The sequence below is a fragment of the Meleagris gallopavo genome, chromosome 5 (genome assembly GCF_905368555.1).
Source record: "Meleagris gallopavo chromosome 5, MGAL_WU_HG_1.1, whole genome shotgun sequence".
NCBI classification, from domain to species: domain Eukaryota; kingdom Metazoa; phylum Chordata; class Aves; order Galliformes; family Phasianidae; genus Meleagris; species Meleagris gallopavo.
Genome location: NC_139408.1, coordinates 10,104,393 through 10,125,754, shown reverse-complemented (window position 1 = coordinate 10,125,754; position 21,362 = coordinate 10,104,393). Strand labels below are relative to the sequence as shown.

The following is a 21,362-nucleotide window of genomic DNA, read 5'->3' as shown; positions in this document are numbered from 1 at the left end:
AAATTACACAATTCTCATTTTGGAAAAGATGATATTTTACTTAGAAATATTCCAGGAATGAATGATTTAAACAGACACATTCTTTAAATGCAAAGACAGATACCTGTGTTCTGTTACCAATAAATCAGACATTAAAAAAAACTAAACAACCAAGAAGAAGACATGACTTCCCTCCTTCTCACTACTATGTAGAATAAGTAAAGAAATCTAGTTCTACTGGACAACAGAAACCAAGAGTCAATGAACACACTAAAAGTCAATAAAAAACCCCAAGAATAAGTAACAGTGTCATAGAAAACCCATGCAAAACAGTAATTGTTCACCAAGATTTACTTTAAATTGTATACTATTCCTATTGCAGGAGGATTAAAAGAAAAAGAAAAAAAAAATCATTACATACTGAAATTTTACTCTATAATTGAATCACCAAAAACAGCATTAAATATCTTCTACCTGTATTTTGCCAGATATGTACTGACAACAAACATAGCTGGCTTGTGTCTTGGCTTTTCTCTCTTCCCTCCCAACTTTTTCCCATCACCTAGACCCTCCTTGATATCTGACAAGATCTCACAAGTTTTGAAGACTTGAAATAATCCAGGCTGCACTACTCAACCCAAAAAATGCAACAGAACAGGTCTTTGAAGAACAGTGCTGATACAAGTGTCATAGATTGTCCAGTAGAACATCATCATCTTCCTGTATTCAGGGAATACCATTTTTGTCTCACTCCTGATCTACTAAATGTGGCTGGATCATCATCTCTGATCATTTTCTGAAGGTCTTGTTTGTTGGTTGGCTGGGTTCAAGTTTTGCTTTTGGAGGTGTTTGTTTTTTCCTGGGTTTGTTTTCTTAATTTGGTTGGGGTTTGAGGGGCTTCTTTGGGGTTTCTAGTAATTTTGTATGTGTTTTCCATTTGGTTTTTGTTGTTTTAGGGTTATTGAAGTTTTGTTTAGTTAGATCATTTTTCACATACCAAACTGAACTTGCACTCATAAGCATGGACACATACAACCCATGCTAATGAAGGGCTCACCAGGTACATCAGGTAGAGTTAATAACACATCAAATATCTCCCAAGGTGAACAAGGAAATGGATCCTTGAATATATTTTAACTGCATCACCCTATCTTTTAGCTTTTTGCTGTTTTAAAAAAAGCCTCATGCAATACTCTGCAACAATCATTTGTCTATTTATGTGTGTTTATATACACACACACACACACACACACACACATTTATCCAGAGAGATGCTAAGGTATTTATCATGAAGTTAGCATGAAGTTTCCGTGTCAGTAGCTTATATTTTCCAATTAAAAAATATATATATCTAGGAGAAAGGATAGCTTCTGCTACTTCTGTGAAATAAACAGAAGTAAAACAAATACATTTGAAATCTTAAATACTCAATTCTCACCCAACCACACTCAAAACTCTTTTTAATTCAACACAAAATTTGAGCTTTCTGAAAAAGAAACGGAGATTTGATTAAGTCTTACAGCACCTTGTTTCACTTCAATTTATCCACAAAGATAAGGGTCCAAAAAAAAAAAAAAAAAGAAATTATAATCTCTGGCTTACTCCATTAGCAGCTAAAATACTCTTTAAACACACAAAGCCCCTTCCTACTGCTTGTACAGGTGCCCAAGAGTGACAGCATTCTTGGTCCCCCCAGCTTCACAGGCTCCCAGAAAAAAAAAAGTCCTCAGAACAGCATGACGACAAATATCAGCAGCACTTTGCCGCCTATTAGCAAAAAGTTATACTATTTCTGACATAAAAGAATGGCTGAAATCCTCGCTGTCTTATGTAACCACAGTAAATTAGCTAATCTGTACCAAATTTATTGCAGTAGGAAAACTTGTCCTAACAAGCTGCAGGGATGTACACAGACCTCTGATGATAATAGGCTGTTTTCACTGTTAACGCTTTGAGACATAAAACATAACTAAGCTCCCTTCTGGTTACAAATGACTTAAGGATCTAATTTGAGCAGCAGTGCTGCTATACTCCAGCACAAGAATGACTGAAAACTATATTTAGGTACCAAAAAAGCTAATCTTACTATACCTGTAGAAAGAAAGCATGTATGATTCCTGCATTATGTTTGTGGAATATTATGCCTGTTCCAATCTATCACTTAAATCTTTCCTGAATTATCTAATGCCCAAGTGACATGTTTTCAAATGCATTTCTTTGAAGCATGAAACTGGTAACCACATGAAGTCATCCTTAGCACCTTTCTTATACAGTAGCATGGGCAAGGGTTCATTTACAAACATACAGTGAGGTGAGTCTGGCTGAAACACAGTAGAAGACGTCTCATGACAGCAGGTTTATACCAAGCTAATACAATCAGATGAGCAACCTCCCCTCACAGTTCTGGTTTTGCTGTGTAACCTCAGTAAGAAATTCTCAGAAAATTCTCAGCTCAGGTGTTTGTGGCAAAAGCATCAGGTGCACAAAATGAAAATAGTTGCAAGGTAAAACCTTGCCTGGAAACAGGGGGACAGCAGGAGAGATAGGCATCTATAAAAAGTCATAACCCTAAAGGGGAATTAATCGCTCAAATGCCCACAAAAGATAAAAGAAGGTAAACAGAGTAGCAAAAAAGTATTGGAACATAAGGATCCTTTTTATTTCTTCTACACGCAGGTTCAACTTTATGGAAACAAGAACCTGCAAGGATTTGCTAGAAGAATAAGCTGAAATCAAGTTTCCTGTGCTACAGCACTATGCATAAAATTCATACATACACCTACACAGTGTTGAATTAAGAAGCACAGAGAGCTAAATGCTCTCCTAAATCTCAACTGAAAAAAAAAAAAAAAAAAAACTTTCTAAAGACTTTTTTGTTTGCTCTTCATGCACACACACATTCCAATTTCATCTGTAAGCAGAGCAATATTTCAGCTGCTGGAAAGTTCACAAAGTTAATAGGAGAAACATCTTGAACACATCTACCATTACAATGAAAGAAACAAAGCTTTACATTCCCATTCCTCACCTCAGAGAAGCACAGGACCTGATGCATCCTACCTGGCACAAGTAAAGGCTGACACCCTAAAGCAGCTGTCAGCCAGCCTTAGTTTTTACCCCTGCTACCATAGGTCCTTGTAGCACACACAGAGTACTGGTGATGCTGTGCTCTTGCAAGTTTCCTCCACACGTGGTCTTCTGTCACATCTCCTCTCAGATGTTACCCTGCTCTTCACAGTCTCTCAAGGCTGCTGTTTGGCTGTTGTATGCACTGGCTTAAAGGCCTGTTGTATGCACTGGCAAGGACTGATCCGTGCCACCCAAACTAGAGAGCTGCACTTACTTAAATTAAGGATCCAAATTCAAATTTTTGGGTTGCAGGATTAACTGATGAGGTATGTACACTGACATTAAAAAAAATGTTTAATTTGGGCATTTGCTAAGGGTCATGCTGTTGGAACAGCCTGACCTACATTGAAGCAAAGTTCAATCCAATGCACATGATGAAGTATAATCTTTTCTCATCACCATCACCACCACCATCCCCTTTTTACAGCAGGGATGCTGCACAGCAGCTCACTCAGACTATCTTGCCCATACTTGCCCATAAGGTACTTTTTCAGAATGACTGAGGTCAGCCACTCACCAATCAGCTGAGCCACAGAGAACATTCAGTGCAACTGCAGCCTTGAACAGATCACCATGCTTTGGGGGAGGGGGAAATTCTTGTTTTCCCTGGCAGCTGTGTACTGACTTTTGGCCAGGGTATTCCTGGTAATTTAGCCAAAAGCAATACAGCATCAGATTCTCTATCCACTCACAACATAAGCACAATCCCTTCTTCCACATCAGGACTGTGCCACAGGAATTTCTGGAGGACTTAAGACAAATTTATTTTTAAATGATAGAGGGGGTATAGGAGGTGAAATTGGCCTCAACTATTAGTGTTGGAAGTTTCTATTAAGGGAACATTAGAAAAAAGGACGTGAAAAGGTATTGCCTAGACATATTTTTCCATCCTGATAGGTACACTGGACTAAAATGAAATAATAAAGAACAGTAGCATACCAGCATTGACATTAGAAATGTGGAAGCCTGAAAACTTCAGTGAAATGCTCAGGATTGTGAACCCAACATTTGTGAGTGGAGAACTCCCGGTTATTGCAGATTAGATACTATTCACTCTGTCACAGTCTCATCCTCTAAGCCTAGAAGAGAGGTCAGCACAACAACCTTCACATTTCACTGAAAATGTTATCCTTGCTAATTGGTTTTAAGTGAATTCGTTTTAAAAGTGGCTTTTTTAAAAAGTTTTTTTTTTTAAAAAAGGAAGTTTCATTTTTCATCTATAGCTAAAAACAAATCTCTAATCTAAACATCTCTCACTGAAGTTACTGGCCCAGAATCCAAGCCCAGTGCATAAGCCAGTGTAGAAAACAGTTGCTATACTTTAGGTCTTGAAATATAGAAAAAGCCATCTGAACAGGTAATCAATCATTAGCTGAATTTACTGCTTCCCCAATCTTTTCTTTTTTCTTTCCACATTTATCCCTCAGATGAATTGGATAACTTGTGCTACATCAAAAATAAGATTTACCAAAGTTGGGAAAAAATAATCTACAAATACATGAGAGATAGATAGAGATCTGATAGAGATTTTCCTAGTATAAGGAAAAAGAAAAAAGAAAAAAAACAAAGGAAGGAGCCTGCTGCAAGCAGGAGATGGAATTATATTTTCAAGTGAATTATTCCTCAATTCTAAGATTTATTCAAATGTGAGATCTAAGGTGAATTAGCAAACAAGTCACTCAAGCAGTAACTTCTGCCAGCAGGGCTGGGACAAAACAGACAGTTAAAAGTTACCAGTTAGTCTTCCCACTTAGCTATATAATTTGTGTTCTGAATATTTTTTTAATAAATGGAAGAAGGGATGATAATTTTCTACTGGAAACATTTGCTTCCTGACTAGCTAGAAACCATGCACTCATAACTACATAATATCCACTACCTTTTAATCTGTTTATTTCTTAACCTACAGATAAGACAAGTGAACTTCTGCCTGAATATGGAAGATCAAAAAAAAAAAAAAAAAAAAAAAAAATCACTGCTACAGAAACAAATTCACTTATTTCCCTCACATGCATTTCAGATTTCATCTACAAAGTTCATTTCAAAATGCAAAGCTGATAACATTCACAATAATTTGAGATTACAGTTGTTACTGAACAAGGGTACTTTTGCTCTACAGCACTTCCCAAAATGGTGCTTTCAACCATCTCACGATCCACTGAATAACTTCAGTCTACCCTGATCCCATTTCTGGTTTTCCTCTTCTTTCCTTTTATATTTTATGTTCTCAGCTTTCCATTGTTTTACCCCTACTTAGTCTTTATTCTGAGCTCAAATCCCACTTTCATTCATGATAGTAGAAAAAATATTTCCATCACCTTTAATTGGGCAGAATATATTTCCCTGACATGAATGCACTCCTGGAATAGCTTCTACAATAAAGTATCCAAAAAAGAATGATATAGAAATCATATACCTGAAGCATAGTCTCTACACAAGCAACTTAATAAAAAGATTTTTCTTTAAAAAAAGCAAAGAAAAAATTGCATACCTATAGTCCTTTAGGCTTATTGCTTTAAATAAAATAACATATATATACACACTTCATCACACCTATTGAAATACTGTAAAGGGCAAAAAGAATCAACCAGTACTGCTAACAATCACCTTTCAGCTCAATATTAAACTCTTGTATGCATCTCACTCCATCACTCCAAGTCCCTCAGGGTTAATGCCAACTCAGAAATCAAGCCATTCACAGGCAGTAGCAAATTTAATGAGACTAGAAATGGGGTCAGGCTAGCGTATTTCTTAAGATCACTACACTATTTGTCAGAAAGGGAAAAAGGCAAGAAACCATTTACAAAGTTGTAGCATTTTTCTGCTACCCTTCTTAAATTTGCTCGTTACAGGTTAGAGAACAAGTGATTACAAGATCCTCCCACCATCCCTAGGCAGCAGTGAACTAGATTGAGAGAGACTAGGCAATTAAGTGAGGAAGAAATTCCCAGGAAACATGAACTGAAGCAACAAATATTGTATTTAGCACAATATGGTATGAGCATTTCCAGCAAATGCCCAGAAGTCAAGTCTCAGCTTGTCATAGCAAGATCATTAAAATATCCTTAATGGAGTTATTAAAAAATCAGACTGGAAGAAAACACCTCAGAAATGTCATGGAACAGGTGATTAATCATCGTCCTCTTTTATAGCCACTGATGAAAAGAGAGTTGAGTGAACTTACATGCCAGGCAAAAACTCCATAAAAATGACAGCAAGATATGGCACAGAGAAAGAATAAGCCAGTTTTTGTGAATAGAAATGTATTAATGTTTAGTAGAAGCAGCTGCATCCAACATCCAACATTATCAAACCTGCAATAGGATGATGCAGACAAGTATCAAGCACAAGAAGGTGCATGAGGTCATACAATACAGAGCTCTTCATAAGGATCATTAAAACAGCAGCTGGCAGGGATCTGTTAATAAGGACTTCCACTGCATTTCACCAGCTGAGATGGAGGAATAAAAGGTGCAGGAAGGTGAACTGCTTGCTTTAGGTCAAGGAATTAATCAGAGGTATAACCAAGAAGAGTGACGTATAATGCTCAATCCAAAACTAAAGTTCCAACAAACCTTACTGCCCTTCCAGAGGCAATACTTTCTTAAAATAAAACAATAGCAAAATCAGCGAGTTTTTTGAGCGTTAGGAAGTCTTCATTATTTTGATCTGTTTGGAGTTGCATGAAAACTTGTATTCCTATAAAGAAGACTACTGCATTCTTTTTCAGTCATTTTTCTCCCATTTGGTAAGCTCAGTGACTGCCTTTAGAATGCTTCAAAGCTCGCATTTTAAAGGAGAAAGATGTCTCAGATACACTGAGGTCAGTGTCCAGTATTGCATCCTTAAATGCCATCCAGCACTAACAAGAAAAATTCCAGTTAAATCATATACGATAACAAAACCAATATGGCTTGACATGCAAGAGCATGGATCTTTCTTCTTGCCAACAAAATAGTAACTTCAGATTACATTATATGCATAAAATTGCCTAGAAAGTCCAAGCCTTACAAATGTTTTGCAAAATAGCTGACTTCCAATACCGTTCTGTAAATGGGAAAACAAACACACAATCTTTACTGTAATCTGTCAGTGTTAGAATAACCTGGGAAGTAATCAAAGAGTAGATACCACAGGGGCCATTTTCCTTTTAAACTGTACTGTTTATAGTTAATGCTACGTAGCTTTGCTTCCCTGAAGACTTTTATAATTGGGAAGCTCTTCCAAATGTGATGAGACTTGTTGACTAACAAACACAAAGCACAATTTTTAAAGATACACACCAAGAACTATAGTCAGGAGAATCCCTTGGCGTAGTTTGCAAGCAGGGTGTGAAGCATTCCTGTGCTCCTGTGAAGCAGGACAGGGACAAGCACCCTCCAGGGACAGCTTCAGAATGACCTGGCCAGTGCCAGCATTACCACATCTGGCTCACTCCTGCCTACACTCAGGAAAACAAACTTGAGATCAGCCTTAGCCCTCAAGCACAGTACTGCTGTCAGGCACATAGCACTGCTCAGTGACTGCACCAGGCTGATGTGAGCTGCAGGACTGCGTGCTTTGGGACATACACGGCTCTCTCAGTTCCTCTGCTCTTCCTCATCTTGCATGTCACAAGGCATCAAGTTATCACACTGGTCTGGAACCTGCAGACCAGTGTTTCTTTCTCTTCCTTAGCCATACAATTGCTGGGAGAGGTTCCTTCCCCACTGCTAATATACTAGGTTCAGATGCAGTTCAGGCTTAGCATTTTTTTGGTGCCAGAAAGCTCAAAGACAACACAAAGCCAAGAGTGGGGCTCCTCATGGAGTAAATTCATGGCTGTAAATATAGTATAACATAACATTATTGCTTAACAACATCTCAAAGGAGCTATTTAATTTGTCTATCATATTTAATGAGGAAGGCTCTTCCCAAGCCTTTTCAGCAAATAAGCAAGATATGTCAAACAAGTAAGATGCCTATATACTTTAAGAATGTCCCAAAACTAAACGTTTTAATGTCTTCATTTTTGTCTTGCTTTTTTTGTTTGTTTATCTTCAGATATCCATCAGGCAGATAGGGCCTTTTTTCTTAATATTAAAAAAAAAAAAAAAGTATTTTCTACAGAATTCCACATTTCAAAATATGCTTTCTGAAAATAATTAAGCTTCTTATATGATAAAGTCTATACTAGCAGTTTGATCTCTGCGTACTATGCATCACATACTCTGAAATGTGTCCCTGACCCTGACAAGATTCAGGGTGAATTCTTAGTGATTAAAGATGAAAGATGACGCTTCATCATTTAATAAAAACCTGTTCCTAACTAACACCAATCCAGAAATATGAAATACCAACATTTAATGAAGAAAGGTCTAGTGAGGCAAGTTGAATAGATTGTTTAGATTTGTCTATTTGTTCACACTTTAGAGTCACTCCAACTTCTCAATTACTATAATGGACAAACTCAAACTTACTTTAGGTTAAAAGCCAGAATTCTTTTGTGACTTCTAGAGTTCAACATAAAATATTATGCAGCGTATCTCTGGGAAGTAATATAACATGTTTCTGCAGCATAATATACAATTAATGTAAAGCTATAGCAATAAAACTATCAGAATGAAAAGCTTAGGAAAAATCTTGAATTCTGGCAGACTTGCACACCCCCAAAATACATAAAGTACAAGTGGAACGCAATTATTTTTATTGCCTCTGAGCTAAACTGCTGACCTACACTTTAACATCCTGAATATAGGAACAAAGATATTTTACCCATGTATTCAAAGAAAAAACCTGTTGAGTTCATATTCCTCCTGAGTGCTACAAAATGATGGCAAATCAATAGGCACTACTTTGCTAACATCATCCTTTGGATCCAGTCAACTAGCAACATTTGAAAATCCTCCCTTGAAATAGCATACAGATACACAAAAGTAGCTGTGATTTAGTTTCTACCATCAAACAAATTGTACCAACAAAGCAAACAAATTTACTCTAAGTTTTATTACAGGTGGAATATAAATCACTAAAACAACAAATACTTACGTTACGATAAGATAGACCTCCCTTCCTTAACTTCCTTAAGCTATGATTCTTTACTGAATTGCTATAGGGTAACCAAGTGAAATGAAAAGAACACAAGGTTATTATGTGAGGTATCATTAATGCCATGAACTATGCTACAGATAAATTTATTATTTATAGCTTTACTGGCAGAGCACTCTTCTCTCTTCTCTAGCATGCTGTTCTTGGAGCTTACTACTACTACTACTACTACTACAAAAAAAAGTTTTCCAAAACTGTTTTCAACTCCATAGAAAGCATTATATTCTTGAATGGTTTTTCAAAATTCATATAGCAGAAATTCAGAAGCACAACAATAAAGAATATTCATCTCTCAATCTGTATCACAGATAACGTGCATTTGTTCTATAGAGTTTCTTAGGTGTTTGTCTGAATGTTGTAGAGAGCCTTGACATGCAAGTTCCTGATGTCATCCCAATAAAAACTGATTGTAGAGAATGTAGGATTTAAATTATTAAATTATTGTAGGACAAGATCTACAACAATAAGTAGCCTGTAAAATACAGATAGGAAATACAGATGTTGTTTTTCACTTTGCTAGGAGTGTTTTTCAGGCAGGAAGTTCACTTTGCATGATGTAGGTGGGAAATCCAGAAATACAGAACAAACCCTTTATTATTAGCAGCAGATACTACAGGAAGCCATCAAATAAAAAGAACTCAGCACTTACAGAAGATGTCTAAGTAGCACAAGGACATGTAAATCACTGATTAGACAAAGCATTTAAAGCATTTGTATTTAAGCAAGATTTTGTAATGATTTTGTAATGAACTGAAGCATGCACAACTTCAAGATTGTGCTCACAAGTGGGTTGTTGATTCTTGAAGTGCCAACATACTATTAAAAATGGAGAGACAAATCTAATGAGGATCAGCACTAATAATAGAAATGGCTACAAAGCATAGATGACATGCAGATACAGAGTAAGTAGAAAGGAGTCTTGTAACAGCTAATAAGAATTGGTAGTGTTAGAAAAATAGTCTAGAATGAGATAAAAAGGGAATAGTTTTACACAGGTTAATTCACAGAAATCCCATCTCTAGGACTCACTCGCTTAGGCGTTTCATATTTAAGAAAGAAGATAGATGAAACAGGAAATATTTCAATAAACTAGCATGCAACAAAACTAGTTGCTGCCCCAAATTCACTAGAAAAGATATCTTGAGCTTAAAGTCACATCAACAGATCACAAGATAAACAGATCCTCATTGCATAGAGAATACAAGTGGCAAGAGGTCCTTAGGTAACTGAATAAGAAGGAATACACCTGTGTAACTTTGCCCAACTGTTCTATTATTATTATTATTATTATTTGTTTATATGACTATTTAGAACTCTTTCCCTGCCTTCATCTCCAAGAACTAAATCATACCGTACTGGGGTAATTCTAGACACTTAGGGTAGAAGTCTGACAAGCTGATATAATCTTTTCCTCAAAGTCATGTTTGAGGTTGTATTTATTAAAAACACAACATATGAATGCAATATTAAACACGTGCTGAAAGATTCATCATTGTCTTGCACTTCAAATGCAGTGTTGTCAGAACAACTCTTTTCAGTTTATAGAGATAACATGAAGTTCGAGAAATAAAATCCAACACATAGACCTTAAAATAATTCAGTCCCTGTGCAGGTAAAAATGCATCTTGCTTTACAAAGATAATTACACTATCTTCCTTACTAGAAAATTTTTGCCAAGTGCCTTTTTTTTTTTTTTTTCCCATCTGAAGTTGTACCTTCCATTAAAAAAAAAAAATCCATTATAAATTTCCATATTTTTCATCTTAATATGCCTCTATATTTCATGAAAGCCTGCATGTTTGTTATCTTGATTGAAGAGAAAAAACAAGTAGAATCACTGCAGTTTCCAGAGGAAAAAAAAAAATTTTGCTTGCTACAAGTTTCAATTTTTAAATTTTGACAAATATTCTGTTAAATTAGCAAATCAGTCCAACTTTTTTTCTTCCAGTTCCCACAATTTTTTAGCATCATTTTTATCAACACTTCTTTGCTTATTGGGCAAGCAGCAGAGTACTTATTGTTGTGAAAGACATGGTTCCCACCACTTCATGGATGATTCTAGAATCCTAGACCTGCTTTGATCCTAGAATTTTGAAGATAGCCTCAGAAGTTTCTTTTCCACTTTGTTACTGAAAACCTGTGAACAATTAATCTATTTTTTCTTAATTTTAATTAATCCTGCAGCCTATAACAAGATGATATTCATAGAGTCATAGAAAGGGGTGAGTTGAAAAGGATCACAGTGATGATTATCTATAGTTCCAACCCCCTGCTATGTGCAGCGTCGCCAACCACCAGACCAGGCTGCTCAGAGCCACATCCAGCCTGGCCTTGAATGCCTCCAGGGATGGGGCATCCACAACCTCCTTGGGCAACCTCTTCCAGTGCCTCACCAGCCTCTGTGTGAAAAACTTCCTCCTAATATCTAACCTAAACCTCCCTTGTCTTAGTTTAAAACCGTTCCCCCTTGTCCTATCACTGCCCACCCTCATAAAATATTTCAGTCCATAAGATCTGGTGAGAAAATAAAGGTTAAGTCCTTGCAAGAACCTCACTCATTCAGTAGTTTTCACAATATCTGATATAGTGTACAGACTAGATATAGTGAATATGGCTTATTTCCTTTCATCAGAGAGTAAGCATGCACATGCAGTGAGCAGATCTCCAGCCAACATTACCTACCATGCAGAAACAGAAAATAACATTGTGAGAAATTAAAGAAGTTAAAGGAAAAAGTACTTAGGGTAAAAAACAAAAACACAACAACAACCAGAATGCATACTGAAAGAAATCCAGATCTCTCCAGAATCGATTGCCACTTTAACAATTGCTTAATAGTTGAGGGCATGAAAGTCTTAATTTATGTAACAGGACACCTAAGCAGATACTTTAGAGAAGTTATCAGAACACCTGCAGATACATGGCACAGTTTAAAGAGCAGAGCAAGGCTATAAATATGCATGGAGTGACCTCATTCATATTGTTCTTTCATAGGTCTCAGGTCCTTAGAGAACAGAAAAAGGAAGAACGTAACAAAAGGAGGAAGAACTGACTTTTGGTTAAGAACTGGGAGACAGGAAACCTGGATTCTAATTTTGGCTCTGCCACAGAAGTCCTTTATGGCAAACCATTCTGATTTCAGGTGGATCAAGACAAGGAAGTGATTTTCAGAGATCTTAACTACATGTACCTAGAGTTCAAAGACTTGTCTGATTTCTCTGCCTCACCTTCTTCATCTGAAGCACAGTGATTAAGGAAAAAATACTCTCATCTATATCAATGGCATAAAACTCTTTAAGAAAAAATAATAGTATTAAAAAAATTTCTAAATTTATCACCTAGTAGGGCTCATCTTTTTGGTCCTCAGAGCATTCACTTTAAAAAAAAAAAAACAAGCTTTTAAATATTTAACATTGCCTTTACTCCTATGCAAGCTGAAGTTATAACCCAGAGGATTATCTTTCATTTTTAAAACTGTAAGGATGTTCAGAGTATGTATTGAACAGTTTAGCAGTATTACATTTCTAAGGCTCAGGAGGACAGACTCGTTCTGCCACCGCTATCACTTCATTTTCAAGAGTGCCTCCCAGTTTTATAGTGCAAATTTCAACATTTTTCAGCAAGATAACTTTACCGTTGTTTCACTTTTACATTCCTAATTTCCATGGAGAATCCTTCTATGTTTAAAAAGTTGTGCATTTATGGGTTTTGTTGTTTTTGTAGTTTAAGTACTAATTGTACTGGAATTCTCTCAGTTACAAGAATGAGCTGAACATATAATCCAGGAAAACAAAACCAGCATCCTATTTTGCTCTTTATTATGAGCACCTTTGTTTAGCTGAATGACTTCAGATTCAGTACTCTAACTGCTAATTTTTGTTTACTACGCAATATGAAAAGCGCAAGAAACCATGACTACCATGAAAAAAATGAGTACATTGTTTTAATTCAAAGCAAACAAAAAGGCTGATGAACTTTTATTACAAAGAAATGGAGGACAGGGACCTAAGAGAAAGACCATTTCTTTTACATTAGCTTTCCCATCTGGAAAACTCACTAGAAACATGAGAAAAGCAATTCCAATAGAAAGACATTTTTAAAGAGTCAATTTTCAGAAGCTATACTGAAACACCTGGGGACAAATATTACATATTTACTTCTATATACGTATACATTCTATTACATATTTACTTATTTTACGATCTCACTACATACAGTTGTCCTGCTGGGCCATGCACTTCCCCAGAGAATAACACTTGCTGCTGTACGAGACTTTTCCCACGTAACTTGCAATAAGATACAGTGAAGAGTCAATGCAAGGTGCATATTTTCTTAAACATAGTGTAGTGGAGTCCTCCTGCCTCCCTGCACACAGCAGAACTGATTTGCAGGCAGGTTCCCTTTTCAGCAGTTTCTAGCCTACAGATTCAGAACTTTCAGAAGTTTTCAGTCCTGTGCTGTTACATGTGAGCACCGTGTGCACTGTTACTTCTCCACATTTCCAATCACTAATATGGGCAGTCTGCAGCTAATATCCTCATTTACTTGCAAGAAAAGTTTGCCACCATCAACTTGGATCAGCCCTTGCCATCCACAGGTCTTACTGCTTTTGGTCCCACTTGCATCTAGTTTTCTGCAAGAAGCTTCTCTGATCCATTTTGCAATGGAAGTTTTTGCACAGCAGTTGGTCTACTACTAAATTACAATTCAATTTCCAGAAGCAATCAGTTATCGCTAAGAAATTAACGCAGATATCTAGCACCTCCTCTGATCAGAGCATTTCCAAGCACAAGTCATTAATCTGATGGCACTGCTGTGTACCACTGATGCAATATTCCACAGCTTCATCCCACATAATAAAAATTAAAACTAATGAATGACAGTATACCTCATGACTGTTTATTCCAGTCCATTTCACACCTGGTTACCCAGGATTTCTAGGATTCACTGGTTTCCAATACATAGAATCCAATATATGGTCCTCATTTACTTCATATCTGGGATTCCCAAACTGTTTTCCTCCACCTAACATTTCTTCCAGAAGACAGTGTACCCAAATTGTCTTTCTGCAACTGAAAGCCCAATGGTGTTATCAAAATATCTGCTAGAATATTCGGATAGCGAAAAACAGAGAAATACCAAATTCATTGAGAAGAAAGGCCCCATATTCAGAGAATGCGCATCAGCAGCCAGTTGACTGCAGGAAAGAAAATTTGGCCTGACGACAACTAAGAAAAATAATGAAATTTCAATCCTTCCTGCTTCTGATTTTACCCCTGTATTCAGCAGCCCACAAAATCAATTATGCTACATATCAAGACTGTAGCTCAATGAAAACATAGAATGATTGTATTCATTATCCATTTTTCCCTTTCCATGAAGCCTCCATTATCACAGATGTGAAACTATGCTACAGATACTAGCTGCCAACCTGAAGACAGATTCTAAAATCCAATTGATTAATAGAGCCACCAGTACTTCCAGTCACCCGAGGTGATAGGTAAGATTCTACTGAAACTTTAATATTAGTACCACAGTTACAAGTAGAGGAATTGAATGAGGCTCAGTAAATTTATATTTATAACTTCCAATAGTTTTCAGATTAGAGGGAGTGCTAGAGATTTCCATCATGACACAGAACCAATCCAGTAAACTATCGTGGCTGTACCACAAGCAAGCTCACTTATTTAAAACAATAACTGCGCATTTACTGTGATGATTTACCAGTGAGAATGTAAACAAATTCAAGAAAGGTGTTTAAAAATGACTTTTTTATTCAAGCTTTGGATCCTAAATAATAAAGTAGCTTTGGCAACATTTAATCACTTAAGTCTGCATGAAAAGAGTACCACTTACCGCTGAACAGGTAAAGGAAGGGAATCTAAGTGGTCCTCACCCTTAAAAGCCATATTTATCCCCTTATGTTTTCTTCTCCATAGGTCACAATCTAGAAAGAAAAAAGTCATTTAGTAAACCTCAGAAAACTCAGGCCTCTTCAGTCCAACACAGCATGGTATTCTCTACTAATTTGTGGAGTTAACTCATTAGAAAAAATTCAAAAGACTTTTTTCTCAGGATACCACACAACTCCATCAGATAACCAGAGCCAGTAAGCACAGTAGGCACTGGGCTACCCGATCTAGTGCCTGATCTAGTGGGTGGCAATCCTGCCTGCAGCAGAGCATTGAAACTAGACGATCTTTCTAACCCAAGCCATTCAATGATTTCACTGCATAAAAAATACAGGGTTCTGTACATTAACAAACCTCTTAGACTACTATGCAGGTCAGAGGCACCTGGGCTGAACACTTTGCTGAGTCAGTACAGCTATTATTCAGCCTTGTTTTTAAGCCATGTTGCATTAACTAAACAAATTTCTTCTCAGTGCAAGATTAATTCTTCAGGCTATCATGAGAAAGAGAGCTTGAAAGTTAAAGCAAGTGCGCTGTCACATGATTTTGAAATCTTATAATATTACATTTACAGAAAAATTATCATTGTCTAAGTAATACAAGTATTAGATCATAGAATCACAGAATTGCTCAGGTTGGAAAACACCTTCATCAAGTCCAACTGCTAAAAAAGATCCTTCTACATTAAGTAATTTTGTTTTTCTATTAGCTCAAAATGCTGTATATCATTTTGCTGTATAACATCTTTCTCAATGTTTTGCCTGAGAAGAACCCTCCAAATATCATTGTACAGGAAAAAGTAAGAAAGTACCAAGGAAGTGGAAACCATCTCCCTCCCATAATCTTCTTCTAAGAGAAAAGAAAAAAAAAAAAACACACACACCCATCTTACATTAGGGCATTATCCATTATAAATCAATGAATATTTTGAACAGAAACCAGATGCTTTAGTCTACAGAAATAATGTAGCAATTCCCACTCATCCACATGGATGAAGGAACAGCTAATGTAAAATATTTTAAGGAAGAGATTAATCCATGACTCAAGAAGAATGAGGAGATAAAAGAATTTGGAGGAGGCAGGAAGAGTGGAGAAAACAACGCTTTCTTAGATGTGAAGAAAAGCCTGAGATAAATAGATCTCACTCAGAGAAAATACTTGAAGTGGGAAGTTAATGATGTATCTGTCACCAACCAAGGGAGAATGTTTTTTTGATGCAACCACTTGTGAAATTCTGCCATTTTGTGTTGTCTACTTCCTGCAAGCTGAGTCAGTCAGTATTCAAGAATTTTGCCACTCCAAATTGCTCTTAATGGATGCTGAGATAAGTCCTCAGCATCCTTCCTATCCACTTGATCTTATTGCTAATGCGTGTCCCTAATACATAGGGTTATTAGAACCAAAATAACGTGTTCTACGTGCTACATGCTCAGCTGACTACTAGCTCCAAATTACTTGAGTAATGTTGTCTCTGCCCTACCACCTCAAATCTCCCCAGAAGTACAAAAACAATTCTAGCACATATTTCAGTACACTCTTTTAATTAGGTGCACATGAGAAAAATGTGCTTTGTCTTTTTTAAAGGGCAATTTCAATAATGAAAAACTCAATTTTTTTTTTAAATTACAAGTGTGCAATATTTGATGAACTGTATCTGAATTATTACATATTCAAGCATGAAAATATTAGTACGCATTTTCCTGCTCCCATGACACTCCACAATCAGAAAAGCAGGCTTGTTTGTTGGTACTTGCCTTTTTCTTTTAAATCATTTTTCATGTGATGTACAAACAGCTCTAGCAATTGGAAGAAAGTTTTTTTTTTTCCCTCTATTAGTAGATTTTTATTTTATTTTATTTTTAAGTCTTTGTCAAATAGACTTAACAATATCAAATGCAAATAACCATAGAATCAGTTTTACTGCAAATAGCTGACGGGCGCTATCTCCACCTGGGGACAGAACAATCAAAGATAAACATATCTGTATAGAATCTTAATCTCTGGGATGAATTTTCCTACCATGTAAAGAACCAGGAAGTATTCTCTCAGTTTGCAGAAATAGTCTTGATGGAGTCTGATCATCTCCTGTTCAGCATCAAGCGCAGGACTCACCATCTTCTACAAAATGAACAGCTCCTCAACAAGCTGAAGCTATTTCACCGTTAGCTGAGCCCACTAGTAGTATACCCACAGATACACATTAGAGCATCTGATGTATTCTATTACTTACAAACATGACACTGTACACAGATAAATTAGATTACTGCATCTCTTTGTTCTCTGTAAATTAGAAACATGACAAAAATGCAGCTTTTTCTTGCTTTTAAATGTTGTCTGTCTACAAAACACGTATATGTATTATGGCTAAGAGAATTTAAAAACATAACCAACTCCTACTTAGAAGTCATTCGTGTTCCAGAAACAACAAAATACCTCACCCATATCTTAATCTGTCTCAAAATTATGATTAGAATTCAGCTCAAGACTTTCAGCCCAAGCTAGAGTGCACATAAATGCTACGCACATTGCATATATGTATAACTTATGCACGCATAAGAATAAATGTATCTACTCTGTATATACTCACGGGAAGCACTAGCAGAAGCTATATCTTTTTTCGTCAGCTTTCACTGAATGCTGGATCAGGCCTGCAGCTGGCCAGACATGCTGCCTAGGCAAGCGTACCAAAAATAACACTGCTTCTGATTTGCAATACTGGTCATTTTGGTACAAGTTTGAGTAGCACCCTTGTGCTGAAATAATAATAATAAAAAAAACTTATTCCTGGACTTAAATAAGGCCAACTTTTAATAACTTCCATAGGATTTTACATAAATGTCTCTATATACGCTTGCATCATCATCATAAATAAGTTATGATCATGTTTAATTCTCCTGGTAGATAGCATTGTGTATTCAAGGCAGACTCTCTTCATGTCCTTCATCTTTCTCTTTATCCTGTCAACACTGAATTAGTTTTTAAAATGTTATCTCCTTATGTTTAATTAGATGTAGATAAGACGACCACAAGCCACATTTTATTCCCACTGAAGACAGCCAAAAGTTTCTTTCAGAAAACTACCAGAAAAAAAAAAAAAAGCTTCTTTCAGAAAACAAAACCTCATCCTGCAACAGCATATAATGACCGCTCACAGAAAGAGCGGTGAGAGTAGAAAACTAAATTCGTGGCAAAAAAACAAACAAACAAAAAAAAAAAACTAACAAGAGGTAACTTGCTCATACACGTGCATCATACCTTGGTGCTACAACTTAAAGCTCACTGTCTAGCCTATCTATACGTTAAAGGAGGAGACTCAACCCAACAGAAACCAGGCCTTCCTAGTACAGCAGTGCATCGAGCTGCTGGTTCCAGAAGAGCGGATTCCTTCTGCATTACAGGAACTCCCTTCTGGGAGCCTCTTCTTCCTCAAGGTTGTTTTAGTATGAGAGCAGCTTCTGAAGCACAAGACAGCTTTTAGCGCCCCAAGAAAAACGTTATTTCTTCTGGGAAAACAGAATCAATCTTGTCATATCTCCCAGTTTAACTTATGGAATTAATTAAGAACAGGGAGGATCTTAGATCTGTTTCTCTTAAATAAATTTGTCTAAAAACATCACAGTAACAGCACATATTCAAGGTGAAATAAGTGTGACTTATTAACTCCTACTACTGGTGGCCTTAAGGAAGCTCTTCATCACAGAATGATGCTCTGAATAATTAAGTTATGGCTGTCACACAATTAAATTCACATTTTGAACTCATTCACTGCTCTCATGTCCATCCTTGTAAAAGCTTAAATCAAAAGGCAAATCCACGAACTTTTGCCATCCCACATCTAACACCCTAACATCACAATTTCAACAGTAACATCTTAAAGTAAGGTCAATGAAGAACATCATTTCTCTTTCTGAGAGACAGAAAACCATGTATTTAGCATGCAATTATTAGTAATCATCAGAATTAGAACAGTGTGTTACCTGCAAGTAGCACAGTCAGCTGAGAACAAATCATTAGCCAGAAGTCATTTTAGACTATACTTCATCTGATTAATATTAACGGTTCCTGTCCATATTAAGAGCATGGTATCTGTTCTGCCAAACAGAGCCTGTCCTTATTTTACAATTCTGGGAGTCTGGGAATCATTAGTTATTATTATTATTCTGGTACATGGAGCAACTGTTAATGGAATGTCACAAATCAAATTAAGAGCATAATTTTGACAATATTTATGTGATCAGCTGGAAAGTAAACACATACACCGTGCCCTTCAGCAACATGCCTGGTCCATCTGAAGCTTTTCATATTGGCCATCTGAAGCCTCAGGATCCTGCGGTAATTTTGCATTTTAACAGATTTTTACTGGCATGAATTATAATAGTAAAAGTCAACTCAATATTAAACTGGGTGTCACAAATCTAAGAAGCCATAAAACCAATAGCAAGAAGTAATGAAGAGTCCTTTTAACTGTGCATTAAATTGGGTTCTATTAGCATGGGACTACATATACAATTGTATGTACCACGCTTCCAGAGAGCAAAGTTCAAACCAAAAGAGTAAGAGGGAGGGTTAGCAAGTGTTACCTGCAGCATTCATTCACATTAACTGTTCTTGCAGAACCAATAATCAAATGTGAAGCAGTGTTGAGTAGCTAATTAATGTTTTATGTTTCCCATCTTCCTATTGTTTTACAGAGAAGATCTCATTTCAAACAATTATGTTCATCCTTGACAGGATCCACTATGCATATGTATATAAATAATAACTCAAACTGAAATCTGTGCGGGTTTTCTTTTTTTGTATTTCTCATCTTAGCCTGACTGTACACAGATATACCTTAGAACCTCAAAACAACAGAGAGGTGGACAGAATCTACCCATGTTGAAGATAATCCTGAAAACTACAGAAAGGTTACCTCATTTTAGAGATCATAAGTTAGCCAAAGTGCAACACTGCCAACTGTCAAGAATCAAAGGATGAAGAAGAAAAAAAAAAAAAAAAAAAAAAAAAAAAGCTTGTCTCCTAGGATTAGACTCGTTTGTTTTCACATAATGTTTGAAATTCCTTCATTCACATCCTGGTTTTAGAACCTGCAGAATGTTCTCCTTGCACATACAAGAGTTTTTGTGATCACCACAATGCAAAAATCTGCTTTAAAAGCAAGAGATATTGTTCATTCAATATCTATATTTTAGCAAGTGAATTGTGTAGAAATTCACTAAGTGGGATACCTGCAATACAACCAGAAGATCTGATTGCAGTGGAAGGGGAAGCAGAATCCCATGTTACCCAGATAATTCAGCACTATCCGTGACCATGTATTCATATAACCAGAGATCAGGAATGGGAGAGATCTCCAATACTTTTAGCTCTTTCACTAAAGCATATTTTTTTCTTAAAACACATCTATCACAAATTTTCCCATTTAGATACAAAATCTCAAGAAAGACAGAGTTTACATCACTGTAAACTGCATTATTAAATATTTAAAATAAGAAGATAGAGAAGGGCGTAACTGATTCTCAATTGCCTTCCCACCTGCCCCTCCCCATCAAAAGTTATTTTGGGCAAAAAGCCACTGAGCTGATCGTTTAGTTGGCTTTTTTTTTTTTTTTTTTTTTTAAATCTTCTCAGTGAAAGTCTTTAAAATCTCCCATTCTGTAAGTGGCACACCAATTTATATACATGGCAGTATTATGGGAGGAAACTGATTAGCGGTCACATTCCTAGCAATTTGCATTTTAGAGACAGTTTGGCTGGAAAAGAATCTGCTTTTGAGGTTCAGAAACTGAATAATAGGTGGCAAGTTGGTGCACTCCAGAGCTATATTTTATCTTTTATGGAATGCAGAATAATCACCACATAAAAATGTTTATCGGTTCTAAAGGCAGCATTAATGCTGCTTACTGCCATAAAATGCTGAGAGGTACAGATCCTCTGCCATAAAATGCTGAGAGGTACAGATCCACTGCATTCACATTTCCCTTGCTTTTTGGCAGACCGTGAGTTTCCTTTCCTGTTTTAACCAAGGAAAAAACCAGCTTGATATCACCTGCATCAAAGCAAACCTCAATCCAACCACTCACAGTAGAGACATCCCTGCTTGGCAACAGTCTCTTGGCTTCCAAGATTTTTCTGAAAATAGATGCTCAGTTTGGTGGCCCAGTTTGTCTCCCCACTGGATCACCATAGCAACACCTGCCCCCCTGACCCCCAGCCACTAGGGTTTTCCCCTCAGGTGTCCAACTGTCATCAGAC

General features: G+C 36.6%; 1 protein-coding gene across 4 annotated transcripts in view; it reads right to left on the bottom strand.

Moving 5' to 3' along the window:
* The window catches only part of INSC (INSC spindle orientation adaptor protein), a 129,720-nt gene that overhangs the window by 78,068 nt on the left and 30,290 nt on the right, over positions 1-21,362 (bottom strand). For 3 of the 4 annotated variants that reach the window (XM_085224205.1, XM_085224203.1, XM_085224204.1), the window contains exon 2: positions 15,052-15,142. In XM_085224205.1, the coding sequence (XP_085080331.1) occupies positions 15,052-15,104 (53 nt within the window). In that variant the 5' untranslated portion in view covers positions 15,105-15,142. Of the gene's footprint in view, positions 1-3,007; positions 3,522-15,051; positions 15,143-21,362 lie in introns of those variants that run through there. The other variant, XM_010710972.3, reaches the window with a different exon arrangement.